At 38.0% G+C, this 25207-nt stretch overlaps 2 protein-coding genes across 2 annotated transcripts in view; both read left to right on the top strand.

The window, feature by feature from the left end:
* LOC131506642 (uncharacterized) overlaps window positions 1–25207 on the top strand; it is a 171926-nt gene that overhangs the window by 94868 nt on the left and 51851 nt on the right. The gene's annotated exons all lie outside the window — the stretch shown is intronic.
* Window positions 169–25207, top strand: LPL (lipoprotein lipase). Its single transcript, XM_058720422.1, has 10 exons — window positions 169–469; window positions 8038–8207; window positions 12664–12843; window positions 14345–14456; window positions 15446–15679; window positions 16910–17152; window positions 19125–19245; window positions 20410–20592; window positions 22386–22490; window positions 24883–25207. Coding segments are annotated over exons 1-10 (1437 nt in total). The 5' UTR covers window positions 169–381; the 3' UTR covers window positions 24884–25207.

Genomic DNA, 25207 nt, shown 5'->3' with positions numbered 1-25207 from the left:
AAAGTAAATTCTCCCTTCTGCCCTTTCCCCTTCTTTTCTCTGGCAGGGTTGATACTCATTACAGTTTGCTCAAATACTTGGAAGAGAATTTAGAGCCCTCCCCCCAACTTCTGATTTTAAAGCCAATAGATGATGAGGTTTATTTGCATATTTCCAGTCACATAAGCAGCCGTGCAGTGGAAACAGTGTCAGACTCCATCCTCCCTTCTCCTCCTCAGAGGGAACCTGCCACTTCTAACTGCCCTGCCCTGCGTTTTAAAGGGCAACTTGCCTCACGCTGAACCGCGCCTCCAGCCTGCTCCCGTCTCAGGCTCAGCTGGTCCAACACTGTTCGCGCTCCTGCCAGAGCCCTGTAGCTCCTACAGAGAGCCTTGCCCGGAGATGGAGAGCAAAACCCTGTTCCTGATGGCTCTGGGCATATGGCTCCAGATTCTGACCACCACCCGTGGATGGGTGGCTGCCGACGACAGTAAGTTTTGCGTGTACACTCCCCTCCACCTGCAGACTTCACTCTGTGGCCACTTCCACAAGTTACAAGGATGGGAAGGAGGAAACTGAAAGGGGTTGCAGAGGCACCCTGGAAACTTTCCTAGCCAGAGCGCCAGGCCGGGAGAAGAGTCACTGGGCTGGGATCCGGGAGGGGCAGGGAGGGAATTCTCCCTCCGATCTTGCTAGAGTCTTGCTGGAGTCTTTCCCTCGTTGATCCTTCCGATCTGGCTGAGGCCATATTTCCGGGTACGTAGGCTCAGAGACGAAGAGTAGCTGGTAGCATGAGGGGCGGACAAAGAGAGGTCGGAGGAAGGACTTAAATGGTGGAGATCCATAATAACTCTCTCGCATGCGGGCTCTGGAATGAAAGGCGCGCGGGTCAAGGTGACCCTGGCGCAGCCGCGACCCGGGCTCCGGCCTTCGTGAGCACCGACAGAGTGGCGGCTTCTGTAGGAGAAGGCCACGAAGAGGAGGGGAAGAAGCGTTGTGGGTATCTTAGAAGCACCGGGCACCAGCTCTCTGCCTTGACAGCGTAGTGGGGGACTGAGTCGCGTAGGTGGCAGCGAGTCCTGCTGTGCCAGCAGCCTGCACCCCTTCCGGAGCTGGGAAGCTCGCCAGTTTCCTTTCTTTTTCTTTCTTTCTTTCTTTCTTTCTTTCTTTCTTTCTTTCTTTCTTTCTTTCTTTCTTTCATTTTCTTTCTCTTTCTTTTTCTTTCTTCTTTCTTTCTCTTTCTTCTTTCTTTCTTTCTTTCTTTCCTCTTCCTCTTTCTTTCTTTCTATTTTCTTTCTTTCTCTTTCTTTCTTTCTTTTTCTTTCTTCTTTCTCTTTCTTCTTTCTTTCTTTCTTCCTCTTTCTTTCTTTCTTTCTTTCTTTCTTTCTTTCTTTCTTTCTTCTTTCTTTCTTTTATTGAAGAGGGAGAGAGCGTGCATGAGTCGGGGAGGGGCAGAGAGAGGAGACATAGAATCCCAAGCAAGTCCCTTTCAGCTTAGAGCCCCACGCTGGGCTGAACTCAGGAACTTTGAGATCATGACCTGAGGGGACTGAGACACCCAGGCACCCCTCCCTAGCTTCCATTCTTGCAGATGCAACTTTTCTTAGCACCCAGAAAACCTAGGGAAGAGTTGACCCTCCTGATAACGTGTCGCAGGGACTAGCTGTCTGTCGCCACTGACTTGGGGGTTGCTGGTTTTGCAATTGGCTACCCTTAATGTCCTGGGAACTCACTCCTGCTCTGACCTGAGAAGCAGCTGCTAGCAGTGGGGCTTCAGGGAGTTTACCCTTGAACCTCAGTCACCACCCTGGAGCCCCTGGCTTGCTAGGGTTAAGGTGCTACAGGAGAGATGTGAATTTCTTTATTGTAGGGAAGACACAGGCCCAGCTCCAGACCCTTCCACTATGGAGGCAGCAGGCCTGCCCTTGAACTTTGGTTCATCTAATATACAACAACAACCAAAAACCAACTGAAGCAAGTTATAAAAGGAGGCAACGTTTTTTTCTCTCTTCCCTGGTAAAATTGCATTTAGGTCAGTGTCACTTGGATGTGCTCTCAGGTAGCATGTCCACAGACGTTCAAGTTATAGTTAAGTTTGTCCATGACTTTTCAGTTGAAAGTTTATTTCAGCAGTGTGTTGTGATAGAACATTTTTGTTAGGGTTATTTAAAAAAAAAGTAGATTTCATTAATATGATTGAATAAAAAAAGTATCTTTTCTGTCAAATCAGTTTAAGAATATTGGAGGTTCAATTAGAAAGTCTTAAATATCTTATATAGTGTCATGTTCCCTTCATAGTTCCAAGAAAATGGTAGGAACAAACTCCAAATTCTTATTTAAGAAAATACACCATGGTGTGATGTTCCTTTTACCATAAACACACGAATATGTGTTGTCCACAGTTTGTTTTTGCTGGCTCCTTAGCAATTCATGACCCTAAATTCCTGGTCTAGTCAGTGTCACCTCTCTGGTTTTTAGATTCCTCAACTCTAAAATCAGGAGTTCAGACTGCACTCAAAATTCTCTTAGGCTGGGGTGCCTGGCTGCCTCAGCCGATGGAACATGCGACTCTTGATCTCTGGGTTGTGAGTTTGAGCCCCACATTATATGTAGAGATCACTTAAGAAAATAAATAAAATCTTGAAAAAAAATTCTTGTAAGTGCCTCTAATTCATACTCTTTGATTTAAGTAGACACTTTGTGATTGATGAATTAAATTGGATTTTAACCAACACGTGCTTTTCCTGGCTGTAAATGTATTAAGGGAAGAATCATTTTTCAGTAGACTTGAAATTAATCCCTCCTATCCTTCCCTCCCACTCTCACTCCACCACCCCCCACCCTTTATATTATGCCTCTCCCATCACAGCAAATTTCCACCCCTTTTCTCCTCCAAATGAATTCATCTAGGAATGTAAGAATTTCATAGCCAAAGGATACAAGTGTGAGAGAATGGTAAGCAGCACCTTCTCTGGGCTCTGACTTTACTTATTCTTGATTTTTTTCTAAGATGAAAGTAAGGATATGAGGCACTGCCCTCAGGCTCTTTGTTCTTGGAGCCACCTCAGTCTCTGCAGAGCCTCATTAGGAAACTTGAAGAGCTAAGCAAGGAGCATATGGGTCAGTGCTCAGTAGCTGCACTTCTATTTGACCTGCCATAGTGAATTTCCAGGCTAACATGTGAATTAAATGTGATGGGTAATGACAGCAAAATAGCAGATTCCACATAAATAGAGTAGAGCTCAGCACTGGAGGGATGGATGAATAGTAGTATTGAAAGGTGGGAGTGAGACACAGGGGAAGAGTTAACAGTGGGAAATTTTCACTTTCTTTCAGGCAGTGTACTTTTAGCTTAGCCTTCCTTCTTTGCTTTATTTTGGGAGGAGAAATTGGGCTATCTAGTTTACTGATTCTGTTTTCACAAACATCTTTTCCATACAAATGAAAAGCAAATCTGTTAGGTGTCTACATTGGAAAAGACTAATCAATTCCGTCAAATAGGATGTTGATTTTTTTCCCCTCACCAAACTTTTTTTTTTTCCCCCATTCAATTTGGCTTTTGGCACTCTGCAGAAGCTGCCTGAGTCAGTAAGTATGACTATCAGTTTCAGAGAGAAGGTGAATTACTGATGAAGTCCTTTAGGTGTGTGTGCGTGTGTGTGTGTGTGTTGAGGGTGGGGGGGGGTGGTTAGAAACTTAAAGGGAATTGCATTATAATTGAACTCTTGTACCTCTTCTTCAAATGCATGCTTATCCTATCCATCTGGTAACTGTGAACTGCCTTTAGAATATCTTTTCTGGAGAAGTGTCTATTCATGTCTTTTGCCCATTTCTTCACTGGATTCTTTGTGTTTTGGGTGTTGAGTTTGGTAAGTTCTTTATATTTTGGATACTAACCCTTTATCTGATATGTCATTTGTAAATATCTTCTCTCATTCCGTCAGTTGCCTTTTAGTTGTGCTGATTGTTTCCTTCGCTGTGCAGAAGCTTTTTATTTTGATGAGGTCCCAGTAGTTTATTTTTGTTTTTGTTTCCCTTGCCTCTGGAGACGCGTTGAGTTAGAAGTGGCTGTGGCCAAGATCAAAGAGGTTTTTGCCTGCTTTATCCTTGAGGAATTTGAGGCTTTCTGTCTTACATTTAGGTCTTTCATCCATTTTGTGTTTATTTTTGTGTATGGTATAATAAAGTGGTCTCCAGGTTCATTCTTCTGCATGTCGCTGTCCAGTTTTCCCAGCACCACTTGCTGAAGAGACTGTCTTTATTCCATTGGATATTCTTTCCTGCTTTGTCAAAGATTAATTGGCCATACATTTTTGGGTCCAATTCTTGAGTCTCTATTCTGTTCCATTGATCTGAGTATCTTTTTTTATGCCTGAACCATACTGTCTTGATAATTACACTTTTTTTTTTAATTTTTTTTTCAACGTTTTTTATTTATTTTTGGGACAGAGAGAGACAAAGCATGAACGGGGGAGGGGCAGAGAGAGAGGGAGACACAGAATCGGAAACAGGCTCCAGGCTCTGAGCCATCAGCCCAGAGCCTGACGCGGGGCTCGAACTCATGGACCGCGAGATCGTGACCTGGCTGAAGTCGGACGCTTAACCGACTGCGCCACCCAGGCGCCCCGATAATTACACTTTTGTATTACAGCTTGAAGTCTGGGATTGTGATGCCTCCTGCTTTGGCTTTCTCTTTCAAGACTGTTTTGGCTATTTGGGGTATTTTCTGGTTCCATACAAATTTTAGGATTGTTTGTTCTAGCTCTGTGAAGAATGCTGGTGGATGGAACTAAAGCAGATTATGCTAAGTGAAATTAGTCAGTCAGAGAAAGACAAATATCATATGACTTCACTCATATGAGGGCTTTAAGACACAGAACAGATGAACGCAAGGAAAGGGAAGTAAAAATAATATGAAAACAGGGTAGGGGGACAAAACATAGATACTCTTAAATATGGAGAACAAACAGAGGGTTACTCGAGGGGTTGTTGGAAGGGGGATGGGCTAAATGGGTAAGGGACATTAAGGAATCTACTCCTGAAATCATTGTTACAGTATAAGCTAATTTGGATGTAAATTAAAAAAAATAAAATTAAAGAAAAAAGAATATCTTTTCTGGGATGCTCAATATTTCTTCTTTCCTAGGAACAATAACATACCCTCCATAAATTTACCTTTAAAGCGCTTTCACCTCTCAATCTAATTTCATCTCTGTGAGTTATTATCCATGTTAAGTAAATACCTTGTCTTTGTTTATACACTTAGAATTTTAGCTATTTAAGAATTTAGAAATAAAGATTACATAGTCAAGAAATACATTAACTTGTAACTTGCCTGGTATCCAAGTCCTACTTTAGTGCTGAATAAGGCCATCTGATGGGAACAAGTCAGAGTGGTTACGTTGCTATGATAAGTTGAATTCAGGATGGAAGCACTTATAAAGGAATATACCTTAGGCAGCCCCCTTCCCACTACCCTAAGGTAGCTTTAATTTCTAAGGGGATCTGATAAAAAAGATCTTTATCCCCTTAGAAAGATAAGTGCAGTCATTAATATCATTTTCATGTATGGAAATCAGTAATTCCCTTAGTAACAATTGAGTCAAATCACTTCATCTGTCAGGCAAGAGCAATTCTAGTGTATATTGGAACAACTAAAAGTAACAGCTGGCCCATATCAATTGTGTGAAAAGATAGGCTTGGAAAGTACATTCATCTTTAGGATGCTGAGACACTCTTACAAACACCAGCAGTGTGAAAATTTCTGTCAGAATGCCAAAGAGAAAGAAAAACTGACTAAACACTAATACCATTTATGATCATGTATAGAACTGACATAGAATTGAAAACAGCACATAGCATATAGAGTGGTGCAATCTTCCTGTCAAATGCTTCATTATGCTTTCTGTAACTTAAAATAAAAACTAATCTCCTTGAGAAGTGAAATAAAAGTCTCCAAATACAAATTTGTTTGAGAATGTATGAATTTCCTTTTTTTTTAAATGTAGAAGTTATGTACCGAACAGGAAATGTTGGTAGTGGAAAATTGGACCTCTCAATGGGCTATGCAGATAATCTGTATAGAATCTATGAATTTAATAGACTTTTTTTCATGGAAATTCACAAAGCTAGCCTTAATAATTTCTGAGAATATCCTTAGTTATTTCAAAACCACCAGCAACTCTAGGACCATCATGTTGCATAACTCTAGGGGAAAATAGACCAAAGTGAGTGGCATCCTATGGAGCTATGTAAAGCAGTAGTCTTAAATAACAGTTTAACAAATAGGTGGTGGGTGGGATATGTCTGCCAGGTCACTTGGATGATTTCTACTTCGAAAAGATTGATAATCAAATATGTTAAAATAAGATTATTGTGGAGGGATGAGTTATTTGATGTGGAGAGATGAGACAAGGTGAAACTAATTTAGTTTGAAATTTTCTAAAGCGCTTCCTAACAATTAAAAAAAAACCTTCTTGGGTATTTAAGATTTAATTAAGAGCAGAATACCTTCTTGGGTATTTAAGATTTAAAAATCTACATTTTTTTCTACTATCAGGCAAATAATAAGGCCATCAGAATACTACCTGGTTAGGAAGGAAAAGGAAGACCTGCATTTTCAAATAAGATGGAAGGCGAACTGTATTTTTGATGGGTGAATGGCTTACAAGTGCAATTTTACTATCTGTAAATAAAAAAAGCCTTAAATAGCAATAGTTTACCACACTCTCTTATTTGAATAAATTATCTTAGAATGTTCAGGTGCTAGAGATGAGAGAGAGAGAGAGAGAGAGAGAGAGAGATCAACTTGTCACCTATAATGAATGACTTAGTAAGTAGCCACAATATTGCTTTAGGAATTTTAGAAAATAATTAAAAAGGAAAAAGTTGACCAGTACTCAGCTAGCTACATGAATACATGTATATTCATTATACCATATCATTCTTGTTTTTATTTTGGCCTGGCTTTTGCAATGTTATTTGAAATTACAGATTTTCAGCATTTGAATTGTGAAAAGAGTAAATTTAGATTAAGAAATTAGAAGTACCAATTATTTATCATCTGAGTTTTAAGTAGAGGAATCTAAAATCTACAAATTATTACCATTTTATAGTAAATAATTTTTAATTTTTGTCTTGACAAGAAAGTAAATAATTTCCCCTAATATAACTTCCCTTTGATTGTGTTTGCTTTGTATAAGAGTTTGATTTTATTTGCAGCAAAATTTATTTCAAGCATTCACTGTGGTATTAGATGAAGGTTTATCAAAATTTAGGGTTATTGTCAAGAGATTCAAATGGTAGGCTGAAGTTTATTTCTCTCCTTATTCACTTTGGGATTGACTATGAAGAATCAAAGTGGATTCTTTCCCAAACCTGCTTTGCTGTAGTTTTGAAACGACAAAGCTATAAGCTATGACTTTGTGTAGAAGACAGTAAAGACATAAGAAATAATAGAAAAAATATTTGGGTAAAGTATTAACCAGTTCACACATATGCATTTTTGAACAACCCACTAAATGATTTTTCAAAAATATTTTTAACTGAGGTACCTTGCTATGGGGGTGGGAACAACTTCATATAAAAACTTCCTCAAGCTTCCAAATTTTCTTACTGCTATTATTTTTTAAAGTTATGCTATTGCAAAGGAAACAACCTTTTCTCAAGCCTATTATACAACATTTTGGGAAAAGCATTATGTTGATATAATCCAATATTGAAAGAGGGTGAAAAATAATATATGAAATAAGTGGAATTTTACAATGCAAGAGCCATGAGCCAATGTTCTTTAGGAGAATGAGTTTTGAATTGTAACCAAGAGACCTGGATTCTGGTCTCTGTCAACTTCTATTACTAATGGAGAATTAGTCATTCTCTTGCTTAACCGACTGAGCCACCCAGGCACCCCAAGTCATTCTCTCTCAATCTACATTTATTAAAAAAAATAGAAATAAAAATATCATTGGTGGTAGTTGCTTATAAACCTAAAACATACCATAACAACAAATAAAACAAACAACCCTCCAATTAGCCACCTATCCAATTTTTCCTTTTCAGGAATTACAGGAGGAAGAGATTTTATAGATATTGAAAGTAAATTTGCTCTAAGGACCCCTGAAGACATAGCTGAAGATACTTGCCACCTCATTCCTGGAGTGACAGAATCTGTGGCTAACTGCCACTTCAACCACACCAGCAAAACCTTTGTGGTGATCCATGGCTGGACGGTAAGACAGTCTTTTTGGGAAAGAGATTGGGGTAACCCAAGCATCTTGACCCCGTGATGAGTTGTTGGGAACCCCGTGATGAGTCTTCATATATCCTGTACTTCTGCTTGCTTTCCTATGGCCTTACTTCATTTTTATTTAAAAAAAATTTTTTTAATGTTTATTCACTTTTTGAGAGACAGAGCATGAGTGAGGGAGGGGCAGAGGGAGAGGGAGACACAGAATCCATAGCAGGCTCCAGGCTCTGGGCTGTTAGCACAGAGCCTGGTGCGGGGGTCAAACCCACGGACAGTGAGATTATGACCTGAGCAACCCAAGCGCCCCTCCTATGGCTTTACTTTAAACTTGAGTACAGGCAATTCTGACTCAGGGTGGGATTGTGGAACCTAAAATCACAGGTTCATGAGTATTTCCCCCCAGATAGTGCCTACCTTCATTTTACCACAGTCCATAGTTGGTGCCCTTGAATCAGCCATTCTTGTGAGTTGGGAAAACAAGGCTTTGCTCACCTACAGAGCAGAATGTACATTTTCAGTTTAGGAAACCAGTACACACCTGGTATGATCCTGATTCATGTAGCACATTGCCAAAGCACATGCTTTCCTAAGGGAAACAACCTGTCAGAGGGAGGAGAGGGTTAGAGTGGAGTGAGGAAGTATTGATTCTGGCTCTGGCTTTGCCATTCTCCAGCTCTGTGAAGTGACTGATGCTACTTCTTATCTCTGGGCCTCAGTTGACTGATGTGTAAGACAAAGAGGTTAGACTAGTTGTCCCTCTACTTCCAACATTCTCCAATTGTAAACTTTAGGGAACTTTTTTATAGATGACAGAGGGCTAGCCAGGGAAGTGTCACACAAAATCATTAGAAAAGGTGAAAACTGTGGTTACATTTAAAGAATGTGAATAGGTGATGTGGATTAAGGAGTGCACTTGTGATGAGCACCAGATGTTATATGGAAATGTTGAATCACTAAATTTTACACATGAAACTAATATTACACTGTATGTTAAGTAACTGGAAATTAAATTAAAGCTTAAAAAAAGAAAACAACAACAACAAAATAAAGAATGTGAATAAAGTAGTGCTCTCTAAATATGTGGCAGTCACTTTACATGGTTCAGTTCTTACTTAACTACTTCAGTTGGTTTTTAATATTTTAAAACCCTAGTTAGCAAATTTCATCTTTTATATAAAAAGGAGTTATATAAAATGGGAAGTTAAAGAGAAATTATCTTTCCATTATGTTGGAGCTTGTGAATATAGTAAAGATACTAAATATATCCTAATGAGATGAATTAGAGAAGGATTGATAGACTTCTAGTCTTGACTTATTTTCCTGTGTAACTTAAGTACCATTCTTATTAACAATATAGGATAATTGCTATAACTTTATGGAGATGAAGGCAACTACTAACAGAATTTAGATGGATGTTTATTTTTTAAACATCTATTTACTAAGTTAACATAATAAATTACATATCTTATGATAAAATTATATATTCAAATTATTAACATGGATCTTTTTATATTTAAGAGATTTAATAAGAAAAAGTAATTGTTGGTAGTTTTAGAGATGTTTTGATTGTATATAGAGTTTTAATACCTTTGTAAAAAGTATAATAAGCTTAATAAACATTTTATATGGCACAATAAATTGAATGTCTCAGACCTCACATTCTTATCCCCTGAGAGAACTTGATGCTTTAAGAATTTTTAAAAAGCATAGTTCCTTCTCATGCAAAGATGACATAACTAACCCAGTATCAGTATATAGTGCCAATTTCTATTATGGGTCCTTCTGCCCACTAAACCCACCATATTCTTCATATCATGTGTCCTGACATTTTGAGTGCCTGAGCTCAGAGGCTAGGCCATTGGCTGTGGGACTGACTTTCATCATAAAAAGCTAGCTGGTTGGTCTATTCAGTAACTAATCTAGCCATAGAAAGGCTTCAGTTCACCTGTGAATCTGAGTCAAAGATTTAAAAACTTTGTGCTGATTTAAGGAACCTTAGAAAAAAACCCTAGAAAAACTTTTTAGAGTTAAAGAAGGTTTCTTTTACACCCCTTTGTTCAGGGGTACTTACAGCAGTATTTTATGTTGAATTAAAAAAGAAAGGAGTATCTGTTGGGATGAGCACCGAGTGTTGTATGGAAACCAATTTGACACTAAATCTCTTATTAAAAAATAAATAAAATAAAATAAAATAATACAAAAAATAAAGTTCTTCCTATGATTAAAAAAAGAGAAAGGAGTAGATTCATTTTTAGACAGTTAATAAAAGTATCAGTCACTGTAGAAATAAGTTGGGTTTTTTGCTCTTTGATAGATTGCTTAACTTGGAAACATTGATAGTACAGAAAAACTTATAATAGGAGCTTAGAGCAAGCAAGATTTTTCTGCCTTATCTGAGGTAAGCTGTTCAGCAACTCAAGGTCATAAGACTAAGGGAAATGGGGAAATTCTTTAGTTTTGCCATGGAAAATCCAAAAGAATGCTTAGCATGTAGTATGCTTAGGGCACATCCCAGAAAGCTGTTTAGACACAGCTGTCCTGGAGCTTTGCCACCTGCTTAGGTTTCATAGACCAGTGCACTAAGCACAGAGTTCTCATTGTGGTAGGAGGCCCTCATGCCAGCTGAAAGGAGGAGTGGTTAATGTTTCATTCTGAAGAACTGATATCATCCTCTCTTGAAAGGCAGTTGAAAAGTGTGGCAAGCCCCCAACCACTAAGAGAGGAGAAGAGGAGACAGGACCAATTCACAGGAATTTGAGGCTAGGTCGGTGTTCTAGCCTGTTTCCTCAAAGACCCAGGCTGTGCTTAGACTTAAAGCAGCCTCACCGAAACATGTTCAAAGAAGGTTTATTAAATGAGTTTCTAATGAGCCAACGTCACCTTTGTACCTTTTTTTCTTTTCTTTTTTTTCTTTTTCTCTTTATGCTTGAAATGGCAATAGCTTTAATTATATCACTGCAAGTAGACTGGAAGTCAGAATGGTTGTAAGAAGACATTTATGAGGTGGTGGGTAACTTCAAGATCATCTGAATCCAACTCCTTTGTTTTGTAGGTGTCCTAAAAGGTTAAAACAGTGCCTACATTCATAGAAGTAATTATTGGAAGAGCTGGGACTGGAACCAAGATCTCCTGAGTTTCAGGCTTGCTTTTTCCTACCACAGCAATGAGGTGAAAAGCTGTGCAGTTGTTAGTGTCAGGAGTGAAACAAGAACTCAGGTTTTGATAGTTTTAGTCTAGAGAATAAAGTAAACAAAATGGAAGCATAAATCTGAAAGAATCCACCATATAAGATCAAAGTTCCAAATGAAGCCCACTGGTTTGGGAATTCAAGACTCCTATATTTGCTTTTGGAATTATTCTAAGAATATAGGTTTTATAGATCTCCCTTCAAAAGCTGCCTTAAATATATATTTCAGAACCTTCTTTGTTGAGTACATATTTGAGTAACTTTTACTATGGCTACAATATGATTTCTATCAGGTCATGGTAGAGGTGGGGAGATTTGGGGATTTGAATCAAGTTACTGCTACATGCAGGCTCATGGAAGGATGGTGGAGAATTTTATAATTCGCTTTTTTAAAAATGTGTTTTGATTATTTTAAAGTGTGCATCTTTGCAGAAGTGTCTGATGTCCTCTCTGAAAGCATAAATTAAAATTTTACATAAAAAAAGTTAATGTGAGAACTCTATAGTTCTTTTGACTTTGAATTTTGGGGCTTTCTTAAACAAGAGGTAAAGAATTACAGTTGGCAGTCTCCTTATCTCCAAACAGAGCCAATCTAATTTGAGAAATGTGACTATTAATTCTCAATAATTTCCACTCTGAAAATTAAGAATTTGAGAGAATTGTAAAAAAAAAAATCTGAACTGAAACTGATCATTTTCTTATGTATTAACAAACAGATTGATAAATAAATTTACCTTCTGTTAGAATTAGTATGCTTAAAACTTTTTTTCATCAGCACATCAAATGTTGTATGTAAATAAATGACTCTTAAGAAAAAAAGAGTACATTCACATCCTCCAAACTAATTTTGTTGGGAATAAGTTATTAGCCTAGTTGAAAGTAATTGAATTAAATTTATTATAAAATAGTCTATAGCTCCAGTGCAAAATTTTAGCTTATTCAGATTGATCTTTCATATAAATTACTGGTTTTACAGAATTCATAAACCAAGCTTTTAAAAATTGGTGGTGTAAACCGTAGTCTGCCATTCCTCACCTCAACACCCTTCTTTGGCATACTCAAATTTGCCTCATAAAGTGGAGTCACAAGTCTCTGAACACTGTTTTGCATGGTTTGAGTTTTCTTCCTGAGTTAATGGACAACCTTTCAGATTTGTTTGTTTTCTTTCCATTCAGCGTAAGTATATTAGGCTGTCATCTCTATAACAAGTTGTATGTGGGTATTTTAAGAAAGCTTGCATCATCCTTTTCAGGTGACAGGAATGTATGAGAGTTGGGTGCCAAAACTTGTGGCTGCCCTGTACAAGAGGGAACCAGATTCCAATGTCATTGTGGTGGACTGGCTGTCACGGGCCCAGCAGCATTATCCGGTGTCTGCGGGATACACCAAGCTGGTGGGAAAGGATGTGGCCAAGTTTATCAACTGGATGGCGGTAAGATTGGGGGAAGAAGCCTTACATGCCCAAAACAGATCTCTTGGCCAGAGTGGGACAAATGGCTGGTCTTTGTTCCTTTTCATCTGGGGCAATTCAAATCTTCAGAATAGGTGTGGTTATTTTTCAGCCAGAAAGCAGTATTATGATAAGAATGATAAAACTGTAAAGCCAAAGCATAGTCCTGCCCTTCCCTATCGATATTCTCATAGTGAATAGATCTGGTGAGACCAAGAAGTGATTGGGCAAAACAGACAAAAGCTTGTTATTTCAGGACAAAGGGAAGATGTCAGGTTCAGCCAAATCCTTCCTTACCAGTTGACTGGCACATGGAAATGTTATGTTGGCTTTGACCCATTAGAATACCAATCTCTTTCATGAAAGCATTAATAATACCTATTGCTTAGTGTAGATTAAAGATCCAGATTTTTGTTGAGGGTTAGGGGAGTGATGGATTTGAGCCAGGAAGAAACTGGCAAGAAAAGTCTGTAGATATGAGATGGCTAAGGGTCAGGACTTCTGGCTTAGCTGCCACTTTTATTCACTTTTTTCCTGAGGTCATCCTCTGAAAATTATCTTTGAAATGTGTCTTGGCATTGGTTGAAAGGAGGCTAATACTCTGACAGGGCCAAAATATTTAAGCCAGATATGTGGAGGTAAAAAATAAGCTGTGTTTATTGGACTGACTGTTAGAAGATAAAAGTTCTTGGGGTACCTGTGTGGTTCAGTCGGTTGAGTGTCCAACTCTTGATTGTAGCTCAGGTCATGGGCCCAGGGTTGTGGGATTGAGCCCCGCATTGGGCTCTTGCCCTGAGTGTGGAGCCTGCTGGAGATACTCTCCCTCTCTTTCTCTCTCCCTCTCTCCCCAACTTGAGCACACTCCCTGTCTCTAAAACTAAAGAAAAAAAGAAAGATTAAAGCTCTTTTCTTGACTCTTTTGCTTATCAGGAAAGTGAACCTGGGAAAATCAGATCACCTGCCTCGACCTCAGGCTTATTATCTATTGAATAAAGAGGATGGACTATATGTGTCTGCGATCCATTCCTGCTATAATATTTTCTGGTTTTAAGACATTTCCTGGCTAACTTAAAGAATAAAGTGATGTAGGGTATTTAGAGTAGGGAATACTGGCTTAAAGTTAAATATATATTTAATGTATGTGTTTATCTACATATAGATACACACACATATACATATATCTACTTATAAATATACAGCTATACATACACATGTACATGCATACATATATTTTCAGATAAATGAAAATTCACATTTCCATACATTTCAATATCAGATGTATGGAAAAAGTTTGTAACTTAAATATGTTGTTAAAGAAAGAGAAATCTCAACTCTAAAGTGTTTCTTTGATCTATACCACAAAATTTAAATAAGTAGAATTAATTTTCAGTATAGCCTGCATTTCCAAAACAATATTTTTCATTTAGCTTTGATCTTTTGTACAGAACTGTAAGAACCCCTTTTTTCTTTTTCTCTTCCAAAGGAGGAATTTCACTATCCTCTGGACAATGTCCATCTCTTGGGATACAGCCTTGGAGCTCATGCTGCTGGCATTGCAGGAAGTCTGACCAATAAGAAGGTCAATAGAATTACTGGTAAGAAAACAGTGCCAGTAGTCTATCACAGAAGAGTCAAGATGCCTGTCATTTGGAAATAGAATAAAAATGTTTGTAAAATATATCTATATGTGTGTGGTGTTCCTCTCTGCTTGCCAAGCCATTTGATTATATTATGGGAGCACTTTTTTTTCTGGAGAAGGAGAGAATATGGGCACTAGCTGTCCTAGACATACCACCTACTGTCAGAAGAAAGATAGAGCAGAGTTAAGCACAAAAAGCTCAGTGGTCTCTGGGAAGCTCATTTCCATCCTCCTGGGCTCTGTGCTTTGGTGGCATGTATGTCACATTTCACATCAGTACTGGGATAAATGAAAAAGGACCAACACCAGAGCCTGTTTGGAAAAAAGAAGGCAGTCAACCAGGGCAAAGGTAGTAGATGATTTGGCATGCATAAAGAAAAAGAGGGGCGCCTGGGTGGCGCAGTCGGTTAAGCGTCCGACTTCAGCCAGGTCACGATCTCGCGCTCCGTGAGTTCGAGCCCCGCGTCAGGCTCTGGGCTGATGGCTTGGAGCCTGGAGCCTGTTTCCGATTCTGTGTCTCCCTCTCTCTCTGCCCCTCCCCCGTTCAAGCTATGTCTCTCTCTGTCCCATAAATAAATAAATAAATAAACGTTGAAAAAAAAGAAAAAGAACGAACTCACCACTCTTTGAAGTCCTTCTCAACAGGTTCAAAAATAATTTACAAAAGGAGATCTAGCTATTCTGAATGAAATTGCTATTTAATAGCAAGTTTCAGAGACTCAAATTCCTTTCAGAAAGAGCTAAGCCTACTTCTATGACTCTCAGTAACTTAATGATCCAATCACTAGGATAAGGAGCTAATAAAAATCTATGTGGCTGCCAGTTACATTCAAATGATGAACAATTGAATGCCAAGGTGACATTAGCATTGTCTAATGCTAATGGAGACTAAAATTAATGGGAATTAAAAAATATGTGAGGTCTTTTTTTTCCCCCCTCATTAAGGACTAGATCCAGCTGGACCTAACTTTGAATATGCAGAAGCTCCAAGTCGCCTTTCTCCTGATGATGCAGATTTTGTAGATGTCTTACACACATTCACCAGAGGGTCACCTGGCCGAAGTATTGGAATCCAGAAACCAGTAGGACATGTTGACATTTATCCTAATGGAGGCACTTTTCAACCAGGATGTAACATTGGGGAAGCTATCCGTGTGATTGCAGAGAGAGGCCTTGGAGGTAAATATGATTTAGAAGTTAATTAAACATAAGTGTTGTTCTTAATTCTTATTGACCCAGTCTTCTACCCATTCCCCACAAGTATGCAATGTGTATGCAAATGTGTATATTAAAGTATACACATTTAGCCAAGATAATTTCTGAAGAAGCTATCATAGTCAGCATAATCACCTTTATACCTTAGTACTTCCTTTGATCAGATAGACAAACATTTTTTTTCTTTTATGTATTATATTATAGACTACAATACTGAGTGAGTGAGTACTAAGCTTCCAGAGATAAAAGAAAAGAAAGGTGAGATCTATACAAGAAAACTCCATTGCCTTGGATAATAGCAGCATAAAATGACTTCTGGCACATGTTGTTATATTCTGAATATAGTTGTGAAACCATAAGATTTATTTTTAATTGATTGAAAATAAAAGGCATGTTAATTAGTCCAAATTAATTTTGTTAGCCTTTTAGAGAGAAAGTAAAAATAAGAAACAAATCTCCATTCTCTAAAAATAAATATTCCAAAATTTAAAGAAGAAAATATAATTTAATATTGTCTTAATATTTACTTCAATAATCATGTTTGTGTTAAATTTATAATTTGTTTTAAGGGATCTTTGCATCCTTTGTGGGCAATTAAACTTACCTGTAGATATTGACTATAGGTCTTTTGTGCACATGTTATAGGACTTACAGCATAATGCTACTATTTTTAATTGTTATAGAAGCTTATGGTAATAGATACACTTCTATTACATTACTGATTATTTCTGTGATTCATTTAATGCAAAAATCAGTAGTAACACAACCTCCAATTATACATAGTATCTACGTTAAAATACTATTCATTTAATAATTCTGCCTTTTGTGATATTGTTTCTAGGTCCATGTAGAAGTATTTTATGTTTTCAATATAAGAGAAGGATGTGACAAACTGGGGGAAGTCAACTTCTGCCTTGAATGTCTCTTACTTAGATCCTCATAAACATACAAATAAAAGACAGCAAAAAAGTCAAAAGTTCTCTGCAAATTTGCAATTTTAACACTCTTAGAGATAGGTAAGAAACTCCCATCAAGAATACCTCCTTAAATAGGACTTACATCAAGGAGTCATAGGACTAGATTCTTAGGTAATTTTATTCTGACACCACATTTAACTAGTTTAGACATGTGAGATGAAACACTCATTGTGGACTTTCATGGAGTTAAATTTTCTTTTTGTCTCTTGTTCTCCAGATGTGGACCAGCTAGTGAAGTGTTCCCATGAGCGCTCCATTCATCTCTTTATTGATTCTCTGTTGAATGAAGAAAACCCGAGTAAGGCCTACCGGTGCAATTCAAAGGAAGCCTTTGAGAAAGGGCTTTGTCTGAGTTGTAGAAAAAACCGTTGCAACAATTTGGGTTATGAGATCAATAAGGTCAGAGCCAAAAGAAGCAGCAAAATGTACCTGAAGACTCGGTCTCAGATGCCTTACAAAGGTAGGCTGGAGAATGTTGTAAATGAGGAAAATCAGTTTGATCATATTTTTTTATCACACTCATTGCATCACATGTACCGAGTCTGTCCATTACAACAGAAGTAGTGCAATGATTTTATTAAACCCTGAACCCTCACTGTATTTCTGTTGCTAGAGAGGGAGTTGTACTGGTCCATTTTACTGAAGCTCTCAATTCACATTGCCAGTAAGGCCCAGGGTACAACCTGCATTAACCTCTGTAATAGTCTTGCTTGCCACCCTTCTCTGTAATTGTGACCATTAGCATGGGCTAGCCCATTAGAACCAGGCTCAGAGCTCATTTGAAACCATCTATCTATCTAGGGCCAGCAAACCAAGGCCCAGGAGGCCAAATCTAGCCCCTTACCTGCTTTTGTAAATAAAGTTTTATTAGAACACAACTACACACATTCATTTTTTGTTTTTAATTGACTAAGGGTGCTTTTGTGCTACCACATTAAGTAATTGGGACAGAGACTGTATGGCCCACAAAGCCTAAATTATTTACCATCTGGCCCCTCACAGAAAAGGTTTGCCAACTCCTAAAGTTTGCTTTAGGCAAGAGCTATCTGTATTTTAAAATTCAACTATTCCTGGGAGAGAGAATATACCAAACCTGTAAGATATTTCCATTTTGTCATTAATTTGTTCCCAAGTGAATTTCAAACTTGGCAGCTTATTTAGAGCAAGATTTATACAGATTGAGGGGAGACAAGAAAGGAGATAATTAGGTAAATCTAGCAAGAGGAACTAATCCAGAAAAGCTAACTTATGTGGAGTCCAGGGAGAAGTCCAGGGGAAGGGATGATACTGAAATACAGTTTTCCAAGGTAAAAATGTATCTGATAGAGGCACCCACTTGTAAAGTGTGTTAGAACTTCTGTAGAGGTGTATTTGGTTGCCCAGAGGTTTAGAGCAGCAATAGTTCAAGGAAACCTTTTAAGCAACGAGGAAACCCTTAGTTTCCCTGACTTTTCAGAATGAGAAAAGTGTGTGTGAGGTAGAGAGGAGGGTGGAATCTTTTGGAGACCTGGTGGGTATTACTCATCCCCAGGCATCCTGCTCAGTGCCATGCAGTGCTCCATCACTGTTCTTGGGGTCACTGCAGCAGTATCAGCTTCTCCTGCTCTGGTCTATGGTGAGTCCTGCAAGGGCTCCACTGAAGAGAAACAGTTTCTCTTCTACTCGTTAGTAGCTGTGTGTTAAGCCTGCTGTGTTTCTTATCCCCTTAACCTCCCTCCATTCCATCTACACAGGGGTTTTAGTAGAGATAGAGAGAACAGGGAAGAGATGATGTAGAAGTTCAAGTACTTGCTTCCAGAAGCTCTCCCAAACACTTTAAGAACTGGAAGTCTTTATAGCCTCAATGATGATTCAAATAATAAGTTTTATTGTGAGCCTGCTATAATACCTACTCTGTGCTAGATGATGGGGGGATAAAGAGGATAAACATGATCCTCTGACCTGAAGGAATTTACACATAGGGTAGAGTGTCAGACATACTCATAAAACATGAAAAAACACAATCACAGTGTTCCATTAACAAATGCCAAATATGCTTTATACAGATATTCAGGGACAAGATGGCCAAGGAAGGGCCTAGTTCATGAAGAAAGAATCATGTGTAGTTTGGTTTCTTGATTTGATTTCCCTTGTACCCAATCAAAGATGACTACAATCTAGGGCTGCTTGACAATTCAGATATACCTAGATTCTTCCTATGCACTGAAATCACACTTTTCTAAAAAGGAGTGGAATTCAAGGTCTGAAAATTTGAGTAACAAACACTGTGCAGACATGAAGAAATCTTTCCAATCCACAGTGATGGTTGTGTGTGAGCACTTCTTATTTAATCACTAGTGAGGTAGTCTGTGGTTCTGAATTGCCTGCTTATTTGGGGGCTGTGATGTTTCCATAAAAACTGATTAGCACTTGTTCCAATTTTTTCCTTATAGTCTTCCATTACCAAGTAAAGATACATTTTTCTGGGACTGAGAGTGATACACAGACCAACCAGGTCTTTGAGATTTCTCTGTATGGCACTGTGGCTGAGAGTGAGAACATTCCTTTCACCCTGTGAGTAACCACTTGGCGTTACCTCCAGCATGTGGGTTTATCATGGCACTGCTAACTGCCTTTGGTCCCTAGAACAGAAGAAGAGTAGAAAAAGAGATATTCAACAGAATTTTAAAAAAATGTTTTATTTATGCAATTTGAGAGAGAGAAAGTGCATGAGCAGGGGAGAGACAGAGAGAGAAAGAGAGAGAGAATCCCAAGCAGGCTATGCACTGCCAGTACAGAACCTGACACAGGGCTCAGTCTCACAAACTGTGAGATCATGACCTGAGCCAAAATCAAAAGTCAGATGCTTAACCAACTAAACCACCCAGGCGCCCCACAACAGAATTTTTTAAAAAAAAAAAGCTTTATGGAGACGCCTGGGTGGCTCATTCGGTTAAGCGTCTGCCTTCGGCTCAGGTCATGATCTCGCGGTTCGTGAGTTTGAGCCCTGTGTTGGGCTCTGTGCTGACAGCTCAGAGCCTGGAGCCTGCTTCAGATTCTGTGTGTCTGCCCTTCCCCTACTCATGTTCTGTCTCTCTCTCAAAAATAAAATAAACATTAAAAATTTAAAAAAAAAGCTTTATGACAAAAGATATTCACACGGTACATACAATAGCATAAATTAGAAATAAATAAGTACCCAACATTGAGGCAATGGTTAAATGAATTGTGGTTTAATAAGTCACTAAAATCTATCTAGTTTCTAAAACCTATAATTATAGAAAAACAGGTAAAACATGGTGAAAAATGGAAGGTAAAATATGAAGTAAACAAAGAAAGAATAGAGAATTATATGTATGCTATGATTGTAACAAAGTAAAAATGTTCACATAGCAGTACAGATTGAAAGAGGATATATGAAAATGAATATAATGTCTCTGAATGATTCATTTATGGATTTTTTCTTAAGAATTGTATTAAATAGTTCACATTTTTTGGGTAAAAGTTAGAATAGATTAAAAGGGTGTAGATGTCTTTTAAAAGTCACTAAATGCCATTGATCTTCATCTGGAATATTTTTTTGGACACTTTTTGTATTTTTAAGATATCTCCCAAACAACAAAGCTATTTATGCCTTGGGAGGAAGAAAAATGAAAAAACAAAACAAAACAAAACAAAAACAAAAACAAACAAACAAAAAAACACAGAACTAACCAAATATGCTGATTTTTTATTCAGGCCTGAAATTTCTGCGAATAAGACATACTCTTTTCTAATTTACACGGAAGTGGATATTGGGGAACTGCTAATGTTGAAACTCAAATGGAAGAGCGATTCATACTTCAGCTGGTCAGACTGGTGGAGCAGCCCTGGGTTTACTATTGAGAAGATCAGAGTAAAAGCAGGAGAGACTCAAAAAAAGTAATTAAATCAATTTCTTTCCATTCACGTTAGGCTTACCCTGTCATTACCTTGGGAGGGTACTCTTGGAGCCTTCAACGTTCAGGTGGAACTTTAGTAAGCTTTGTCTTTAAAACTATATCATCTAGATAATTACACCTATAATTTGGGGGAGGAGTGTTCTTTTATTATCATTACTAGGGAAGTAATAGTATTTCTGAATTTCATGAAAGAAAACATAAGCCCTGAACTGGTCCCAATTATTGACCGAGAGCTGAGATGAGGATCTCAGCTTCTATTTTAGCACTGTTTCTTTTTTTCAATACATGAAATTTATTGTCAAATTGGTTTCCATACAACACCCAGTGCTCATCCCAAAATGTGCCCTCCTCAATACCCATCACCCACCCTCCCTCCCTCCCACCCCCCATCAACCCTCAGTTTGTTCTCAGTTTTTAACAGTCTCTTATGCTTTGGCTCTCTCCCACTCTAACCTCTTTTTTTTTCTTCCCCTCCCCCATGGGTTTCTGTTAAGTTTCTCAGGATCCACATAAGAGTGAAAACATATGGTATCTGTCTTTCTCTGTATGGTTTATTTCACTTAGCATCACACTCTCCAGTTCCATCCACGTTGCTACGAAGGGCCATATTTCATTCTTTCTCATTCCCACATAGTACTCCATTGTGTATATAAACCACAATTTCTTTATCCATTCATCAGTTGATGGACATTTAGGCTCTTTCCATAATTTGGCTATTATTGAGAGTGCTGCTATAAACATTGGGGTACAAATGCCCCTATTTTAGCACTGTTTCTTGCAAGTACAAAACAGTTGTGGAAAGAACCTCAGAGATGTCACTTTGACATTCAAAGATTAAAACCAACATCTTCAAGAATGAGATTCCAAGGTATCTTCATCCATCTCCCCAACCCCACCTCACATATATCTATAAAGAAATTGAATAGAGAGCCCCAGAGATTTTAAAACGTGTACACTAAATTTATAGGGATTTTTGCAAACTATAGTGTTCCATTATTGGTAATAAAAATGACTCTTAGTGAGATAAGTCATATAGAGAAAGACAGATACCATATGTTTTCACTCTTATGTGGATCCTGAGAAACTTAACAGAAACCATGGGGGAGGGGAAGAAAAAAAAAGTTAGCCAGGGAGGGAGCCAAAGCATAAGAGACTCTTAAAAACTGAGAATAAACTGAGGGTTGATGGGGGGTGGGTGGGGAAGAGGGGAAAGTGGGTGATGGGCATTGAGTAGGGCACCTGTTGGGATGAGCACTGGGTGTTGTATGGTAACCAATGTGACAATAAATTTCATATAAAAATGACTCTTTAAATTAGGAATGATAAATTATTTCCCTCTGGTCATTTTCTTTTATAACAAACAAAACAAAACAAACAAAAAGGAGGTTGTGGATGGAGAGGCTCTGCAGAGCATTTGTTTCTCTAACAGGGCCAGTTGAAGGATGGTTTGTGAATTCCTTAATGTAGATACAAAGAAGTGGTAAAGTGGATCTTGTATTATCTCATGGTGAAAGCCTTGTGATTTTAAGGTTGCTCCAAGCTGTCCAGATTGACTACCTTTATTGCTGAACTGTGATTAGGCCCTCAAATAACCCTATGATTCAGATGTATTGCTGACCAGAATGACCTAACTTTAAACAGTGAGCTATTAGAAATATCAAAACAATTAATCAGACTGATCATGTAGGATTTAAAGATCCTTGACCAAACCATATATTTTTGAACAGTTGTTTCTATTTTCCCTTATATGTTTACATCCATTTTATTCTACAGGGTAATCTTCTGTTCCAGGGAGAAAGTATCTCATCTGCAGAAAGGAAAGGCATCTGTGGTATTTGTGAAATGCCATGACAAGTCCCTGAATAAAAAGTCTGGCTGGTGAGCATTATGGACTAAAGCTCTCTGGATATCCTGAGCTTGCCCTCTGAGGGACACTGCTTCATACATTGCTCTTCATCTTATGACTAAAGACTTGCACTGATTCTTGTTAGAATCTTCAGGTGGTCTTTCTTAGCCCTTCCATATTTACACATCAGACTTACCCATTTACTTTTCTCAATACTTCCTCTTTTTTCTTCCTCTTTCTGTTCTTTTATTTTACTTCTTGGGCTGCCACAAAATCTTCACTGCTGCATTTTCTGTATTGTATCTCTGCTAACTTTATGGATCCCGTATACAGAGCATATGACACAATAGTTATAATCATGGCTGAGGGTGTAGCCCCTCCCCAGATGTACCCAGGGGAGCAAAACATCAGCTGCAATACATAGTCCTTCTTTTTTTTAAGTTTATTTATTTTTATTTTGAGAGAGAGAAAGAGAGACAAAGAGAGAGAGAGAGAGAGTATGCGCATGCACGCACATGCAAGAAAAAGTGGGGGAGGGTCAGAGACAGAGGGAGAGAGAGAATGTCTGCGCTGACAACTCAGAGCTCCATATGCTGTTAGCATGGAGCCCCATGTGGGGCTTGAACTCACAAACCCTGAGATCATGACCTGAGCCGAAATCAAGAATCAGATGCTTAGTCAACTAGCCACCCAGGTGCCCTCACATAGTCCTTCTTGATGCTCCAAGTGGCAGCAGACTATAGGACAGAGAGCCAAAAGGGCAGCCATCAAGTACCCATCTCAAAATCACCAAAGATGGGGAGCTAATGGAGTTAGAATTCAGGAGACGGTTCTCTTTTCTATCTCAAAACAATCCCCTGGCCCTTACCTACATGATCTTTAAGACTAATCCACATGACAGTTGTCAGCCAAATCTTTCTAGAGTGTAATATTAAGTGGAGATTCACATGTGGCCTTTCCCAGCCCCTCCTGAATTCTCACATTATCCTACTTTAATTTCTCTGCTCATTCTCCTGCCAGATTCTGAGTACTAATGGGTTAAAGTAAAAGGGGAGGAAAACTTTGATCATGTCATACAAACCAGTGGCACAAGAAAAGAGGGGAAAGGCTACGCACAACATAATCCTGATGTAGGAAAAACACTCACTTCTGGTTTGTCTTCTCTCAGTTACATTTATAGACAAAAGTACAGAATAAGAATTTCCTAATCAGAAAATTATATTAAAAACCCTATAGGGAATATCTCTATTATTGTAAATTTCTATTTTATGGTGTAATTTATCCATGGGTAATTATGGATTATATATAGATTAGGAAAAAATAGGCAAAAAGAAAATACAATCACTCTGACTCTCTCCTCCAGGGACAACTCCCAATTAACATTAAATGTATATTGTTTTAGACCTTCTCTATGTATATATAATATTTATATATTTTTTTTATTTTTTACAAAACTAGAATTATGACATACTTTGAACGATAAGATGAAGCCACTTTATGAAAACCATTAACGTAAGAGCACTCAAGAAAAATTTGAAATAGAGTAGTCAGTTAATGGTATTCAGCCAGGCAGAATAACTGAATATTTACCTAAGTGGAGACTGTTCTACTCAGAGGCTCATTGCTTTGTTTTCCCTCATCAAAAATCTGAGACAATTTCACATTTACTTTAACTTTTAGAAAAGGAATCCTATATGAAGCTTTAAACATGCATTTATGTCACATACAAACATACACAAATGCATATATACTTATATGTTCTCCCCAAATCAAATACAACTTTAAATCTCTGTGTGAATGTAAAAGCAAAACCTGAAAGATTAGGAAATATCTCCAGCTGTTTTAAAAGTATTTCTGGTCATACTATTTATATAAGTCACAATAATATATCTGAGAAAATCTAAGGGTACATTCCTTATCTGATAATAAGATTACTGAGACCACAGATATTTAGGCAGCTGTTTTTATAGATCTGAACTTTATGCGGAAGTAATTATGAACAAGGCTTGTAACATTCTGCAGTTTTTCTCTTCTGTGACTAATCAAAAGTTCTCTCTTTTCTTCTGATAAAACTCTTCAGAAGTCTCATTCCTCAAGAAAAGAAAATAATCAGCCATTTCATTTGGCAAGTTTTAGAATTAAGAAATCTTAAATCATATCTTGTTTGAAATCATTTGGTTCAGTCCTCTGAAAATGATAGTCCTTATTGGGATATAGCTAAGTAGGTATTAGAGTGTCTTTCATTCCTACAAGCCTGCCATTATCCACATGTGATCCATCATCCACATCTTTCCTGGGTATATATTCACAACCTTTGTTCTGATCTTCCAGTTGAATGCTTTTATATCATGAAGGTGGGAGGAGGGATGATTGTAGAACACTAAAGAGGTAATAAATTGCTCCTCCTCTTCTGCTTTTTCTCAGAAACTGGGCAAATGTACAGAAGGAAGAACAGAACACGAATTCCATGAAGAATGGAGTAACTTTTACAACAGATGCCCAGTGCTTTGGATGTTTCAAAGACAAGTTTCCTGAATATTAATCCCAGCTCTGCTTTGTTATTTTAGGATATAATCTCAAATACAAAAAAAAAAAAGTGAATAATTCAATTTGAAGTGTATAGTGGCCAAATAGCACATCCTCCAACATCAAAAGATAGCAGATTTGAAAATCACTGTTTTGTCCTTTGAGAAAGAATTGAGAGCCATTTGGGCCCATGGTAAAATAATAAACCTTCTTTATATAGTAA

Source organism: Neofelis nebulosa, chromosome 3 (assembly GCF_028018385.1).
Source record: "Neofelis nebulosa isolate mNeoNeb1 chromosome 3, mNeoNeb1.pri, whole genome shotgun sequence".
Classification (NCBI taxonomy): Eukaryota; Metazoa; Chordata; class Mammalia; order Carnivora; family Felidae; genus Neofelis; species Neofelis nebulosa.
This window is presented reverse-complemented; position numbering and strand designations above follow the sequence as displayed.